Source organism: Marmota monax, unplaced genomic scaffold, assembly GCF_021218885.2.
Source record: "Marmota monax isolate L192 unplaced genomic scaffold, Marmota_monax_Labrador192_F-V1.1 WCK01_AAM20220418_F8-fsc00015, whole genome shotgun sequence".
Classification (NCBI taxonomy): domain Eukaryota; kingdom Metazoa; phylum Chordata; class Mammalia; order Rodentia; family Sciuridae; genus Marmota; species Marmota monax.
Window position 1 is genome coordinate 27,019,208 of NW_026692194.1, and position 13,996 is coordinate 27,033,203.

At 36.8% G+C, this 13,996-nt stretch overlaps 1 protein-coding gene across 4 annotated transcripts in view; it reads left to right on the top strand.

Annotated features, from left to right (window-relative positions):
* The window catches only part of Dhx57 (DExH-box helicase 57), a 68,255-nt gene that overhangs the window by 21,716 nt on the left and 32,543 nt on the right, over positions 1-13,996 (top strand). For all 4 annotated transcript variants that reach the window (XM_058573687.1, XM_058573684.1, XM_046425584.2 and 1 more), the window contains 6 exons: positions 4,490-4,695; positions 7,172-7,288; positions 10,044-10,140; positions 10,939-11,112; positions 11,530-11,730; positions 13,105-13,381. In XM_058573687.1, coding sequence (XP_058429670.1) covers positions 4,490-4,695; positions 7,172-7,288; positions 10,044-10,140; positions 10,939-11,112; positions 11,530-11,730; positions 13,105-13,381 — 1,072 coding nt within the window. The remainder of the gene's footprint in view (positions 1-4,489; positions 4,696-7,171; positions 7,289-10,043; positions 10,141-10,938; positions 11,113-11,529; positions 11,731-13,104; positions 13,382-13,996) is intronic.

Below are 13,996 nucleotides of genomic sequence, written 5' to 3' on the forward strand. Positions count from 1 at the left end.
TCTTGCTCTTTGGGAATTCCCCAAGATTTTATCCTTGCCCTATTTCTTCTCAATATTAAGCTCCCTAATGGCTATCTTAGACTCATGGGATTATAGCGGTCACATCTGTGACAAGAACGCCCAGGTCACCATCTTCATTTCTAAACTGTACGAGTAAGGATGAAAACACCCAAGATATGGCACCTTAAACACAACTCAAAAGTTTTTTCTTCCTATCACTAAGAAGTCCTATTACCTATGTTTTAAATAGTACAGACTTCTCAAGCAAAAAACCCAAAATGTGTGGCTCTCAAATTTTAGAGTACAATGAGAATACTTAGGGAACTTATTAAAACTGTTATTTTCTAGGTCCCATGCTACTTCTGTTGAATTTGAGTTTGCCTGTCTTTATTTTCCTTTTGTGTGTGTGTGTGTGTGTGTGTGTGTGTTGCTGGGGATTGAACCCAGGGCCTTGTGCATTTGAGGCAAGCACGCTACCAACTGAGCTGTATCCCCAGCCCTTGTCTTTATTTTCTTACTTCCTAAACTCACTAAATCAAATTCTTATAAGTGTAGAATTGGTCATGTTCCTGCGCTTCTAGAAACTTGCATTGGCTCTCTATTACCCAGACTCTGGACATTCAAGACCCACATCAGCTGACTTCAACTATATTTAACCTCCCTTCCTACTGTACTCTCCTATCACACACCATCAGACTACTCACTGTTTCTCAAATATGTTATGCTGCTACTATCTTTGCATCTTTATTTCTATCTTCCTCTTCCTTATCCAGTTATTAACACTCAACTCCAATGCTGCCTCCATGAAATTTCCTTCTACTATAAATTCTTTTTTTTAGTCACCTCTATTTTGTATTTGTTCTAGTTAGTTATATATGACAGTAGAATGCATTTTGACACATTATACAAAAATGGAGCACAACTTCTCATTCCTCTGGCTGTACATGGTGCAGAGTCACACCAGTAGTGCAATTATACATGTATATAGAGTAATAATGTCTGTCTCATTCTACTGTCCTTCCCATCCCCTCAGCCCCACCTCTCTCCTCATTCCCCTCTGCACAATCCAAAGTTCCTTCATTCCCCACACTCTCCCACTATGGATCAACTTCCACTTATCAGATAAAACATTCTGCCTTTGAATTTTTTTGATTGGCTTATTTCACTTAGCATGATATTCTCCACTTTCATCCATTTACTGGCAAATGTCATAATTTTGTTCTTTAAAGCTGAGTAATATTCCATTTGTATATGTACCACATTTTCTTTATCCATTCATCTGTTAAAGGGCATCTGGGTTGGTTCCGTAGTTTAGCTATTGTGAATTGAGCCGCTCTAAACATCTATGTGGCTGTGTCACTGTAGTATGCTGATTTTAAATCCTTTGGGTATGAACTGAGGAGTGGATGGCTGGGTCAAATAGTGGTTCCATTCCAAGTTTTCTGAGGAATCTCCATACTGCTTTTCATAGTGTTTGCACCAATTTGCAGTCCCACCAGCAATGTATGAGTGTACCCACATCCTCACCAACACTATTGTTTGTATTCTTGATAATTGTCATTCTGACTGGAATGAGATGAAATCTTAGAGTGGTTTTGATTTGCATTTCTCTAATTGCTAGAGATGATTAACATTTTTTTCATATGTTTGTTGATCAATTATATTTCTTCTTCTGTAAAGTGTCTGTTCAGTTCCATAGCCCATTTATCGATTGAGTTATTTATTTATTTGTTTTTGGTGTTAAGTTTTTTGAGTTCTTTATATATCCTAGAGATTAGTGCTCTATCTGAGGTACGTGTGGTAAAGGTTTTCTCCCATTCTCTACACCTTTCTTTACCTTATGATTGTTTCCTTTCCTGGGAAGAAGCTTTTTAGTTTGAATCCATCCCATTTATTGATTCTTAATTTTACTTCTTGCACTTTAGGAGTCTTGTTAAGGAAGTCAGGTCCTAAGCTGACATGATTAAGTCTGGGCCTACTTTTTCTTCTGTTAGGCGTGGGGTCTCTGTTCTGGTGCCTAAGTCTTTGATCTACTTTGAGTTGATTTTTGTGCAAGGTAAAAGGTAGAGGTTTAATTTCATTTCGCTACATAATGGATTTCCAGTTTTCCCAGTACCATTTGTTGAATAGGCCATCTTTTTTCCAATATATGTTTTTGGTGCCTTTGTCTAGTATGAGATAACCGTATTTATGTGGGTGTCTCTGTGTCTTCTATTTTATACCATTCATCTACATGTCTATTTTGGTGCCAATACCATGCCATTTTTATTACTGTTGCTCTGTAGTATAGTTTAAAGTCTGGTATTATGATGCCTCCTGCTTCATTCTTCTTGCTAAGAATTGCTTTGGCTATTCTGGGTCTCATTTTTTAAATGGAATTTCATGATTGCTTTTTCTAGTTCAATGAATAATATCATCGGGATTTTAATAGGAATTGCATTAAATCTATATAACAATTTTGGCAATATGGCCATTTTGACAATATTAATTCTGCCTATCCAAGAGCATGGGAGAGCCAGGCACAGTGGCACATGCCTGTAATTTCCAGTTCAAAGCTAGCCTCAGCAAAAAGTGAGGTGTTAAACAACTCAGGGTAGACCTTGTCTCTAAATAAAATACAAAAAATAGGGCTGGGGATGTGGCTTAGTATTCGAGTGTCCCTGAGTTCAATCCATGGTACCACCCTCCCTCCACCCCCTCCCCCCCAAAAAAACAAGAGCACGGGAGATCTTTCTATCTTCTAAGGTCTTCTTCAGTTTCTTTCTCAAGTGTTCTGTGGTTTTCATTGTAGAGGTCTTTCACCTCTTTTGTTAGATTGATTCCCAACATTTTTTTTTTTTTACTTCATTGTGGATGGGACAGTTTTCCTAATTTCTCTTGCAATGGATTCATCACTTACATATAGAAATGCATTTGATTTATGGGTATTGATTTCATATCCTGCTACTTTGCTGAATTCATTTATCAGTTCTAGGAATTTTTTGGATCTTCTAGATACAGAATCATGTCATCTGTTAATAGTGATAGTTTGAGTTCTTCTTTTTCTTTTGGATCTCTTTATTTTGTTTGTCCTACTATACATTCTTTATTAGAAATCCTGGGTAGAGGCTGGAGTTGTAGCTCAGTGGTGGAGCACTTACCTAGTACATGTGAGGCACCACAAAAAAGTGGATGAATAAAGTGGAGGTATTGTGTCCATCTACAACTAAAATAACTTATTTGTCATGGGTACTTTTCTTATATACCTAGCAATATTTTTTTCACCTGTTTTGTGGTATAGTGAGTTGCTTTGATCTATTCTCACAAGTTTGTAAGTTTCTTGAAGAGTATTCATTTTTACATTCCATACAATCACTGTTACCACAGTTCCCTGCACAAAGTTGGTATTTGATATGTAAAGGAACAAATGAATATTGAATGTAAAAAGAGGATATGACATTTGATGAAGGGAAGGGGTTGGAGAAAATCAAAATTTGTATCATCATAGGTTTTTAAACCTTTTTTTTTAAAGTTCAAGTACAATGTCTGCAAATGAAATTTTGTAGGAAATCATGAAGAAATGAGAGCTAAAATAGGAAAGATCTGGCTGAAAGAAGGCAAAAGGAAGGACAGAGTCCCTATTGTTTTTTTAAATACCAGAGATTGAACTCAGGGGTACTTAATCACAGAGCCATATCCCCTGCCCTTTTTTTGTATTTTATTTAGAGACAGGATCTCCCTGAGTTGCTTAGAACCTCACCAAGTTACTGAGGCTGGCTTTGAATTCATAGTCCTCCTGCTTCAGCCTCCTCCTACAGGAGTGCAACATTTCACTTGGCCGCCTATTTGTTTTCTATCCTCCCATTCCTTAATTTTCCCAGGGACTCTGAGAAACCTCTGGGGCTCTAGGAAAAATAGTTTCAAACCAGTTATCTAACTCCCTCAAATGATGAGAAAATAAAGCCCTTTGAAATTACTTTACTAAAAAGTTTCCTAGCAAATTGGTTTAATTGTAAACCTTGGATTTAAATCCAAAGCTTTTGGTTGCAAATCTAGTCATTTTCCACTTTGCCATGAAGTCTAATAGTATTATAATGGACAAATACTAACTAATGAGAAAATTTTGATATATTTTGAAGATGGTTTTGTAGAGATGTTCAGCCAAAAACTAGTGTTTTGGGTTCAAATTTTGTTGTAACAATGGGGAGTTAGCTGCCTGGGAATTATAGTTGAAACTACTGGGAATAGATAAGATCACCAAAGAAAAAAATAAAATAAACAACATTTCTGAATGTCCTTGATATTTTTCTTGGATAGGACTTTTATCCAAATTTTTATCTATTCTAGACAGAACCAAAGGCAGAATTCTAGATTGATTGGAAGGATAGCATGAGTTAGGCAGAAATAGGGCAACATTCTGCTGAATGAGCACATGAAATAAGTGAATACTTTTGTTCTTTACCAGCAAATCCACATACATAGACAAGTTCTTTTTGTCTTTTTTCTTCAGATATGTGTTACAGGATGGGAGCCCATATATGCGCTCCATGAAACAGATTGCAAAGGAAAAACTTAAAGCAAGACGCAACAGAACTGCATTTGAAGAAGTAGAGGAAGACCTGAGGCTGTCTCTTCACCTCCAGGATCAGGATTCTGTCAAAGATGCAGTGCCAGATCAACAGTTAGATTTTAAGCAGCTCCTGGCCCGCTATAAAGGTAACATACTTCCTAGTGAATATTATAATCATGCCAAAAATTTCTAGTGTTTTTCCCACCATGATGTAAAAGAAGAAAAATGTGGCTTTTTTATGTCAATTGCCTTTAATTTATCAAAACAACCTTAAACTTAGGAAAAAAAGCAGTTCCAGCCAACTGTGATGGTGCACACCTGTAATCCCAGCAGCTCTGGAGGCTGAGGCAGGAGGATCTCAGATTCAAAGCCAGCCTCAGCAACTTAGTGAGGCTGTAAGCAACCTAGGGAGAAAAGGTTATTCACATGTCTCAACATGAAAAGTAAAAAGGGCTGGGAATGTGGCTCAGTGGGTAATTTCCTTTGGGTTTAGTCCCTGTTACCAAAAGGAAAAAATAGCTGTTCCAACGTGTATGTAGATTATGTTACTATATTTGCCAAAATAGACAATTCAGAAAAGCTCTGAGACTATGCAGTAAACTCTTACACCTTTTACCCTCACTCACCAATTAATGTTTTGCTTTGTTTGCTTTGTCATTGGTTCTGTGTACCTGTGTTTTTTTTTTTTTTTTCTGAATCTCTTGAGTTTCAGATGTGATGTCCCTTTTTCCTAAGACTTTAATATGTACCTCCTAAGAACAAGAACATTCTCTTACATTACTACAATATAGTGATCAAAATGAAGACATTTAACACAAATACTTTTATTTAATCCACAGTCTATTATTCAGATTTTGAGAGTTCTCTCAAAAGTCTCTGTTATTGCCAATTTTTTGCTGAGTTGCTAAGACTGGCTGGGACTTGTGATCCTCCTGTCTCAGTCTCCAGAGTTGCTGGAACCACAGGCATGCTGGGATAATAGGTGTGCACTACCACACTTGGCTTAAACATTTTGATTTATTTTGTTAGATGCACCTTCCTCTCAAGTAAGACTCCACCTAGCTATTCTTTGTTCCTATGTGGTTTTCTGTACATATAAGCTGGGCTGAACACATAGAGGCCTGAAGGTTACTACCTTTGTTTTTTTGTTTTTTTTTGAGATGAGATCCTGCTATGTGGCCTAGGCTGACCTCACACACCTGGGTTTAAGCTATCCTACCTTAGCCTCCCAAGCATCTGGGACTACAAGAGCCTGCCACTGTGCCTGCCTTGCTTAGTTTTTCTGAGAAAATTTTTGTTTCCCTATTTAAAAAATAAAACAAAAACCTTGACCTAACTGATCTCATTGCTCTTTCATTTTTTAGAAGATTAAATAATGTTTTCTAGCTCAATTTCTGGAACTTTTTATAGTTTTATAAAAAAAATGACAGTCTTTTTCAGGACATTTGATTAGTTAAAACTACCAAACAATATATATATTTTTTAATTAACGATTTTCACTTCACTGCCTTTTTTAGTTCAGTGATACTTTCTCCTTTTTGAAAAATCTGACTATTTGGAATCCTGGCAAAGAAAAGTGATTTCCTGCTCTGCCCTCTGTATCCAAACACACCCTTGTTTGTGTAGTCTGTTTAATCCTTTCTCTCATTTTGCCCAACATGGGGTTCACTCTGCTAAAACATTGTTTAGAAACTGTGTTTTTGCCCCTCTTCAAACTTACCATCATTATAATAGGAAATTTCCCTTTCTTGATACTTACTGTAGTTATTTTGTTTCAGTTAAACTGTAGTTAGGGTGATGGACCATCAGGAGTACCCAGGAAGAAAGGGCCATAGTGTTTGGAGAATTAATCACCCCAATAATATGTTACTTGTTTTTAAAAGAGTTTAGGCTCACAGTACAATCCAAAGAACAGTCTTCTACCAAATGGTGTAGAAGGAGATTGTAGACCTAAGGGTCTGTGGATAGGCTTCAAGAATTTTGGGGAAGCCCTTAAAATCACATGTATGTTTTCAGGAAAGATCTATAAGTTTTGTCATTTACTTAAGAGAACCCAAAGATTAACAGCCACTGTTATAAAGATGCTAATAAAAGCTATGGCCTCTACGTGTTGCTTTCCATGGATTGCTGTTACCCTGACTATGAGCTAATCAGATCAGAATTTGATTGAATCATGAGTTTATATATTGTGTAGTGGTAAAAGGAAGGAAAGAGGAGTCTAAAGTAGTCCCTCTAGGTCTCTGTAACAGAGGCAACAGCCTGCTCCTTGAGTTATTGTTCAAGATTGACTCTAGAAAGTACTCTAGAGGGGGCTGGGGTTGTAGCTCAGTGGTAGAGTGCTCACCTAGCATATGTAAGGCCCTGGGTTCAATCCTCAGTACCACATAAAAATAAATCAATGAAATCAAGATATTGTGTCCAACTACAACTAAAAAATAAATATTAAAAAAAAGAGAAAGTACTCTGGAAATTTATATTTTCCTAGAAACTAAAAGATAAATGTTCACTTCAGTACATTAAATTAGAACATCTGTGTTAAATCAACTGAACATTTACCTAGTTCACAGGCATATTGTCTTCAATAAGGTATAATTATTCTTCTACTTTTTCCCTTTCTTTCAGGGGTCAGCAAATCAGTCATCAAAACAATGTCCATTATGGATTTTGAAAAGGTTAATCTTGAATTAATAGAGGCCTTGTTAGAGTGGATTGTGGATGGAAAGCACTCCTATCCTCCAGGTAACTGCGTCTTCATCCAGGCCGAATGATGCACAAATTAAACACTGTTTGAATCACATTGCAGACCACACAGGGAGGCCACAGAGCAGTGGGGTTAAGAGCTCAGCCTTTGGAGTCTAGTAAATTTTCCAGTTCTGCTCTTTAGGAATCCTGTAATCTTGTAGCCTTTATCATTTCTACTGAACATTTACCTAGTTCACAGTTTCCTATTTGTACAGTAAAAGTAGTAATAAATCCTCTTACATAAAGCTATTTCAAGAATTAAAATAAACCAGCCACATGGGGGCTGAGGATATAGATCAGGGTAGAATACCTATTTAGCATACAAAGGCCCTTGTTTCAAACCCCTGCACCACATACATGCGTGTGCGCGTTTACACACATAGTTAGAAAAATAAATAAAAGAAATCATAGATAAAGCACTTAACACTGGGCCTGGCATAGAGTTTATGCCCAGTAGATACTATCTCTAGTAATGGTTTATGAAACACTTATTATTCATATCAACACTGATAACAGTGCTGTTGCTGTAGCACAGAACAATCACTACTTTTCTCCTCCTCACTGTATTCCTATCCAAGTGATCTTCTTCACCTCACTTGCAATCCCTTTCCCCAGAGCAGACACCCCAGATCTTCTTATAACTCAATCCTTTGCATGATTCAGGTTTCTGCTTACATGTCTTCTCTGCAGAAGATGTCTTGTCTTCCCCTATCCTATTATAATATCCAAAAATGATTTTCATTTCATTATAGCACTTAACACGGTCTATAATTAGACTTTTGCTTACTGACCATCTTCTTCAGTAGAATGTAGAGTCCTTCAGAACAGGAATTTCTTGTTCACTATTATATTTCTTAGACCCTGAACATTTAGGCATAGAGGAAATATTTGTTGCATGAATAAAGAAAGGGCAGTCATTATTGGGTGATCATTGAATAAAGTGATTTATGTGCTTGTTAGTACTTCAGAGAAGTGAGAATGACTGCCCTCTTCTGCTTAAACTTAATCATTATGTAGTATTTTCTAAAAAAACTAAGGCATATAAAATTATTAAAGTGCATTGTTTTTCTTCTTTTGGCAAATAATCAGTTGTGGCTAATATATTATCAGTAGATTGAATATCTTGTTTCATGCTAAAAGAAAAGACTTACTGAAAAAGAAAAAGCATAGAAAGTCAAAAAGAAATATTAGAAAATTACCTAATATCAAAGCGAAGTAGATATAGTGATTAGAGTATATTTGTGAATATTAAACATATTCCTGATATAGATGGCAAAGCCATGAGGGCAGAGCAGATCATAAGGTGCATAAGAAAGCCAGGCACAGTGGCGCATGCCTGTAATCCCAGCACCTCGGGAGGCTGAGACAGGAGGATTGTGAGTTCAAAGCCAACCTCAGCAAAAAAAAAAAAAAAAGTGAGGCACTAAGCAATTCAGTGAGACCCTATCTCTAAATAAAATACAAAACAGGGCTGGGGATATGGCTCAGTGGTTGAGTGCTCCTGAGTTCAATCCCACCCCACCCATCCCACCGCACCCCACCCCCTGCACCAAAATAAATATAAATAAAATAAGGTGCACAAGAATATAGTCATACTTCCCCCCCATCTACATAGATTATTTTATTACTCTTTAAATTTTGTGGCATTTTAGCATGATGAACATGGGGCATACAATGGAAAGAGCATGGATCTGGGACCAGAAACCTTAGGATTGTGTCCAGGCTTCATGCTTACTAGCCAGTGATGTGGCCAAGTTACTGAATCACAGGGTGACTAATGAGGATCAAATGAGAAAATGTATGTCGACATTCTTTGTATACTATGAAGTATTTCAAAACAACCGTACAAGATCTCTTTTGACCATTTTATTTTTTTAGTCATTTAGATTCCTTCTTTATTTAGTGGGAAGAATAATTGACTAAATAATAGGTCATGAGTTATTTGTGGGATTAAGGGAGGGGCTAGTGAAGAGGTTATCAACCTCTTCTCTGAATAAAGCAAAAAAGAAAATAAGTGGGCTGGGGTTGTATCTCAGTAGTAGAGCGCTTGCCTAGCACATTCGAGGCACTGGGTTCGATCCTCAGCACCATATTTTAAAAAATAAATAAATAATAAAGGTATTATGTCCATCTACAACTAAAAAAATTTTTAAAAAGAAGATAAATATTGCTGAGTGACTTCTTGGCACAGAATTATGCTATGATCCATTATTGGTGTTTTTTTAATGTAAAAATTTAAAGCCCATGAACTATTAATATGATATGGCTAGTTAATGTGCTGCCTCTTTCAAATGTATCCAAATTTATATTACCAGATTAGCCAGCCAAATGTAGTTTCTTTTTCTCATTCCCAGTAAAATGTTTATGGGATTTTATTCATAATAGAAGAAGCTTCCAGTCTTATGGGTTAGAAGGCTAACTTTTCCTATAGAAACAGAATGTCAGTAGCCAGAGCACTGAAGAAGTATGTCTGAAGAACTTCGCTAGTGATTCTTGTGTAATGTGAGGCATTATGCTTTTCACACCTCACTTCTTGTTATAGAAGGATAATCATACTCAGTTTTGTCTTTATTAAGTTGGAGAATGTACAAAAACCATAATTTATTATTTATTTAAATTGTTGGGGACTTTACAAAGAAAATTGTGAAAAATTCTCAGATTATTGCATTTTTGTTTTGTTTAAAACAGATTTATAATTTATACTAGTTTTTTTCTTTTTCAGCTATCTTATTGATTCTTTTTCTACACCCAGGTGCTATACTTGTATTTCTACCAGGACTAGCAGAAATCAAAATGCTTTATGAACAGCTACAGTCTAATTCTCTTTTCAACAATCGACGTAGTAATCGGTAAGCTAATGGTTTTCTAGATCCTTAATCATCCTTTGCAGTTATCTGCAAATGTGAACAACCAGAAGGGTCATGTTAGAATTCTCGCCCTCTTTAGACTCTGGTGTCACTCTTCAAGTTTATATTTGTTTATGCCAGCTGGAAATGGACAAACCTGTTTGCTCCAGGAAATCAGTTATTCCATCCATCAAAGAAAGATATTTCTCTTCACTTAGCATTATGACTCAGCAAACTTGCATGTAATTCAGTTGCCAAATTCCCTGGAGGAGGAGCAGATGGGGGGACCAGCATTAGTAACAACAAAGAATGCTACCATTTTGAAAGAAAATAATTTTCAACGGGTCCTGTTCTAGCAGCAAGGCACACCAGGCATGCCTCCACATCTAAGGGAAAGCTAGCAAATGAACATACTCCCTAGAAATGTAAGAATGAAATTTTTTAACTTCCATCACAGTTTTTCCCTCTCTCTGATTTAAAAAGTAGGGGTAAGATTTTTCTCTGCTGGTCAGTTTGCTCTAGGTTTGTTATGTGTAGAATATCAATTATTTCTTCTCCTTGACTATTGACTACTGAATTACACTCTAGTACTTTCCCCAAGTTGGTACAAGGTTTTTAGTTCCTAGAACTGAGTATTTTGTAAGGGTCAGAAAGCACTTTCCCATTAGAAGAGCTGGGGACATGTGCAGAAAAGTTGCTCATATGTGAAGTCATATTGTTGGTTTTAATGGAAATTCACCCACGTAACTTAATTTCAGTACTTTGTGCCAGATTATTTAATGTGCTTTTATTTCTTTTCAGATGTGTTATTCACCCTCTTCACTCATCTTTATCCAGTGAAGAGCAACAGGCTGTATTTGTAAAACCCCCAGTGGGTGTAACCAAGATTATAATTTCTACCAACATTGCTGAGACTTCCATAACCATTGATGATGTTGTCTATGTCATTGATTCTGGGAAAATGAAAGAAAAGAGGTGATGTTACAAAGACTAAAGATTTAGGGTGACAGCTGTTAATGGCTAATGCTAAGATACATAGATTACTATTTTTAAAATACCTTATGAAAACTTTATGTGGATGTGTGAATGATTCTATAGCCAGGATCTTGAATCTTAAAAGTCAAGCATAAAATTCCAAGATTTTTACCTTGGAGACAATCAGTTTTCCTCTCATAGTCTTCATAAGATTTTACTGTATTTAGATGAAAAAGAGTTGAATAAAGAAAATGTATTGGTACTTGATACCATTTAAATCAGCACTAGCTGTGCCCACCAGGGACTCAACTATTCTAGAACACACAGGGCACTGTGTCCTTCTACAGAGGTAAAGTGTAATTCATCTTTTCTGTCCATGTAAAATAATTCAAATTTTTATTTCCCTTTTCTTTATAGATATGATGCCAGCAAAGGGATGGAAAGTCTAGAGGATACTTTTGTATCTCAAGCAAATGCCCTGCAAAGAAAGGGTCGAGCCGGCCGTGTTGCATCTGGGGTCTGCTTCCATTTATTTACTAGCCATCACTACAACCACCAGCTTTTAAAGCAGCAGCTACCAGAAATACAAAGAGTGCCATTGGAACAGCTGTGTCTAAGGTTACATGTTGATTTTTTGTTTTCTGCTTCTAAAAGGTTTCCCACCCTATTTAAGTTCCATGGTTTTCTTTTCCTAATAGAAGATATTTTGCTAAGAATGTACATGGGTGAACTCATTCATTTGCAAAGAAAGAGTTCTTCAGTGTGTCCTTTGACGTTTCTTTCAACTTTCTGCATATAGAGATCTCTTATATTGCAGAACATGGCCCTAAATAGAGCCCAAGAATACATTTGTAAGTTAGGAAAATTACATCAAGGAATTTCTTCTGGGGTAACAACAATATCAAATTATCCCAGGGATAAATCTATAGCCTCATTATCAGAGAAAAGTTAATGAAACTTGAAAACACCATTATTTACTTAATGAACAAATATCATAAAACAGGATTTAATGAATTAATGATCAAATTTAATGTTATTGAGACTGGGAAGCCTTTGATTCAACTTTTCTGAAAACTTGCTTGATAATATATGAGAACTGTAAAACTATCCATGCTCTTTGAGCCAGTCATTCCCTTGAGGAAGTATACCCATAAAAAATTACTGAAAGGGGGGACAAAACTATTCATACAAAACTGTTATAGTTCTTCTTTTCTGTGGCACGTGCATTTTTTTAAAAAGAGAGAGAGAGAGAATTTTTTAATATTTATTTTTTAGTTTTCGGTGGACACAACATCTTTGTTTGTATGTGGTGCTGAGGATCGAACCCAGGCCGCACGCATGCCAGGAGAGCACGCTATGGCTTGAGCCACATCCCCAGCCCATAGCACGTGCATTTTGAGAGCCTACTGTTTGCCCAGCACAGGGCTCAGCACTAGGGATACTATAAGATTAAAAAACATTGTGTCAGGGCTGGGGTTGTAGCTCAGTAGTGGTGGAGCACCTGCCTTGCACGGGTAGGCACTGGGTTCAATCCTCAGCACCACTTACAAATAAATAAAAAAAGGTATTGTATCCATCTGCAACTAAAAAAAAAAATATATTAAAAGATAAACAAACATTGTGTCCATAGTTAGGCCTTAAGAAATTAGGGGAGTAAGGGGCTGGGAGTATAGTTCGTGGTAGAACACTTGCCAAGTATGCATGAGGCCCTGGGTTCAGTCCCCAGTACTGCAAGAAGAAAATGTTAAAGAAATTGGGGAAGAACTGATGCCATAAACTAAGGTAGTGGCAGTGCAAATGGAGAGGAATGAAGAGATTCAAGAGAACTTTGAAAGTTGATTAACCCATGAGGGAGGGTGAGATAAGGGGCAAATGTAAGTGTATTTCTGTCAATGCATGTCTTAAAATGAAATACCTCATTTGGGAAAAAACTGAGTACCAAGTACATACACACTAATAATTATCTAAGTGTATTTTGTTTTCTTTTTTCAGAATTAAAATTTTAGAGATGTTTAGCACTCATAATCTGCAATCTGTGTTCTCTCGGCTCATTGAACCTCCACATGCTGATTCTCTCCGTGCCTCAAAAATACGATTACGAGACTTGGGAGCATTAACTCTAGATGAAAAATTGACCCCTCTAGGATATCATTTGGCCTCTCTGCCTGTGGATGTGAGAATCGGCAAACTGATGCTATTTGGGTCTATCTTCCGCTGTTTGGATCCTGCTCTCACCATTGCTGCCAGCTTGGCCTTTAAATCACCTTTTGTAAGTAAACAACATTCTTGTACAGTTTATGCCATGGGTCTCTAAGCGGATCCTGAGAGCATCAGGGGTGTGAGCCCCCTAAAATCTTACATATTGGATACGAATTTTTTAGGGACACACAGTCAGTATGAACTTTGTGAATAGGACTTCCCATTGCCTATTTCTCAAATCATCTCAATACAGTCACTCACTGTTTTCTTTCATTGGGAATTTAGAAAGACTCATTAGAAATGCTAATGTCATTCTTAGCCAAAACTGAGTACCCATCCTTTGTTGGACTCTCTAAATATGATATTAATGTAATCATTTACCCACTGAATTACCTAAGAAAGAAGGAATTTTACTTTCAAATAGAAAATAAAATTTTAGCCAGTCACGGTGGCACATACCTGCAATCCCAGACACTTGGGAGGCCAAGGCAGGAAGATCCCAAGTTCAAAGGGCTGGGGATATAACTCTTTGGTAAAGCACCCCTTGGTTCAGTACCCAGTACCAAAAAATAGAGAGAGAAAGAAAAAATTTTATTGTTGCTGTTATGTTACCTGTAAAGTTATTCAGATGTACGAAAATTTGAGAGAAGTACTAGAGATGGTTTCTAATGATTTTCAATGGTGT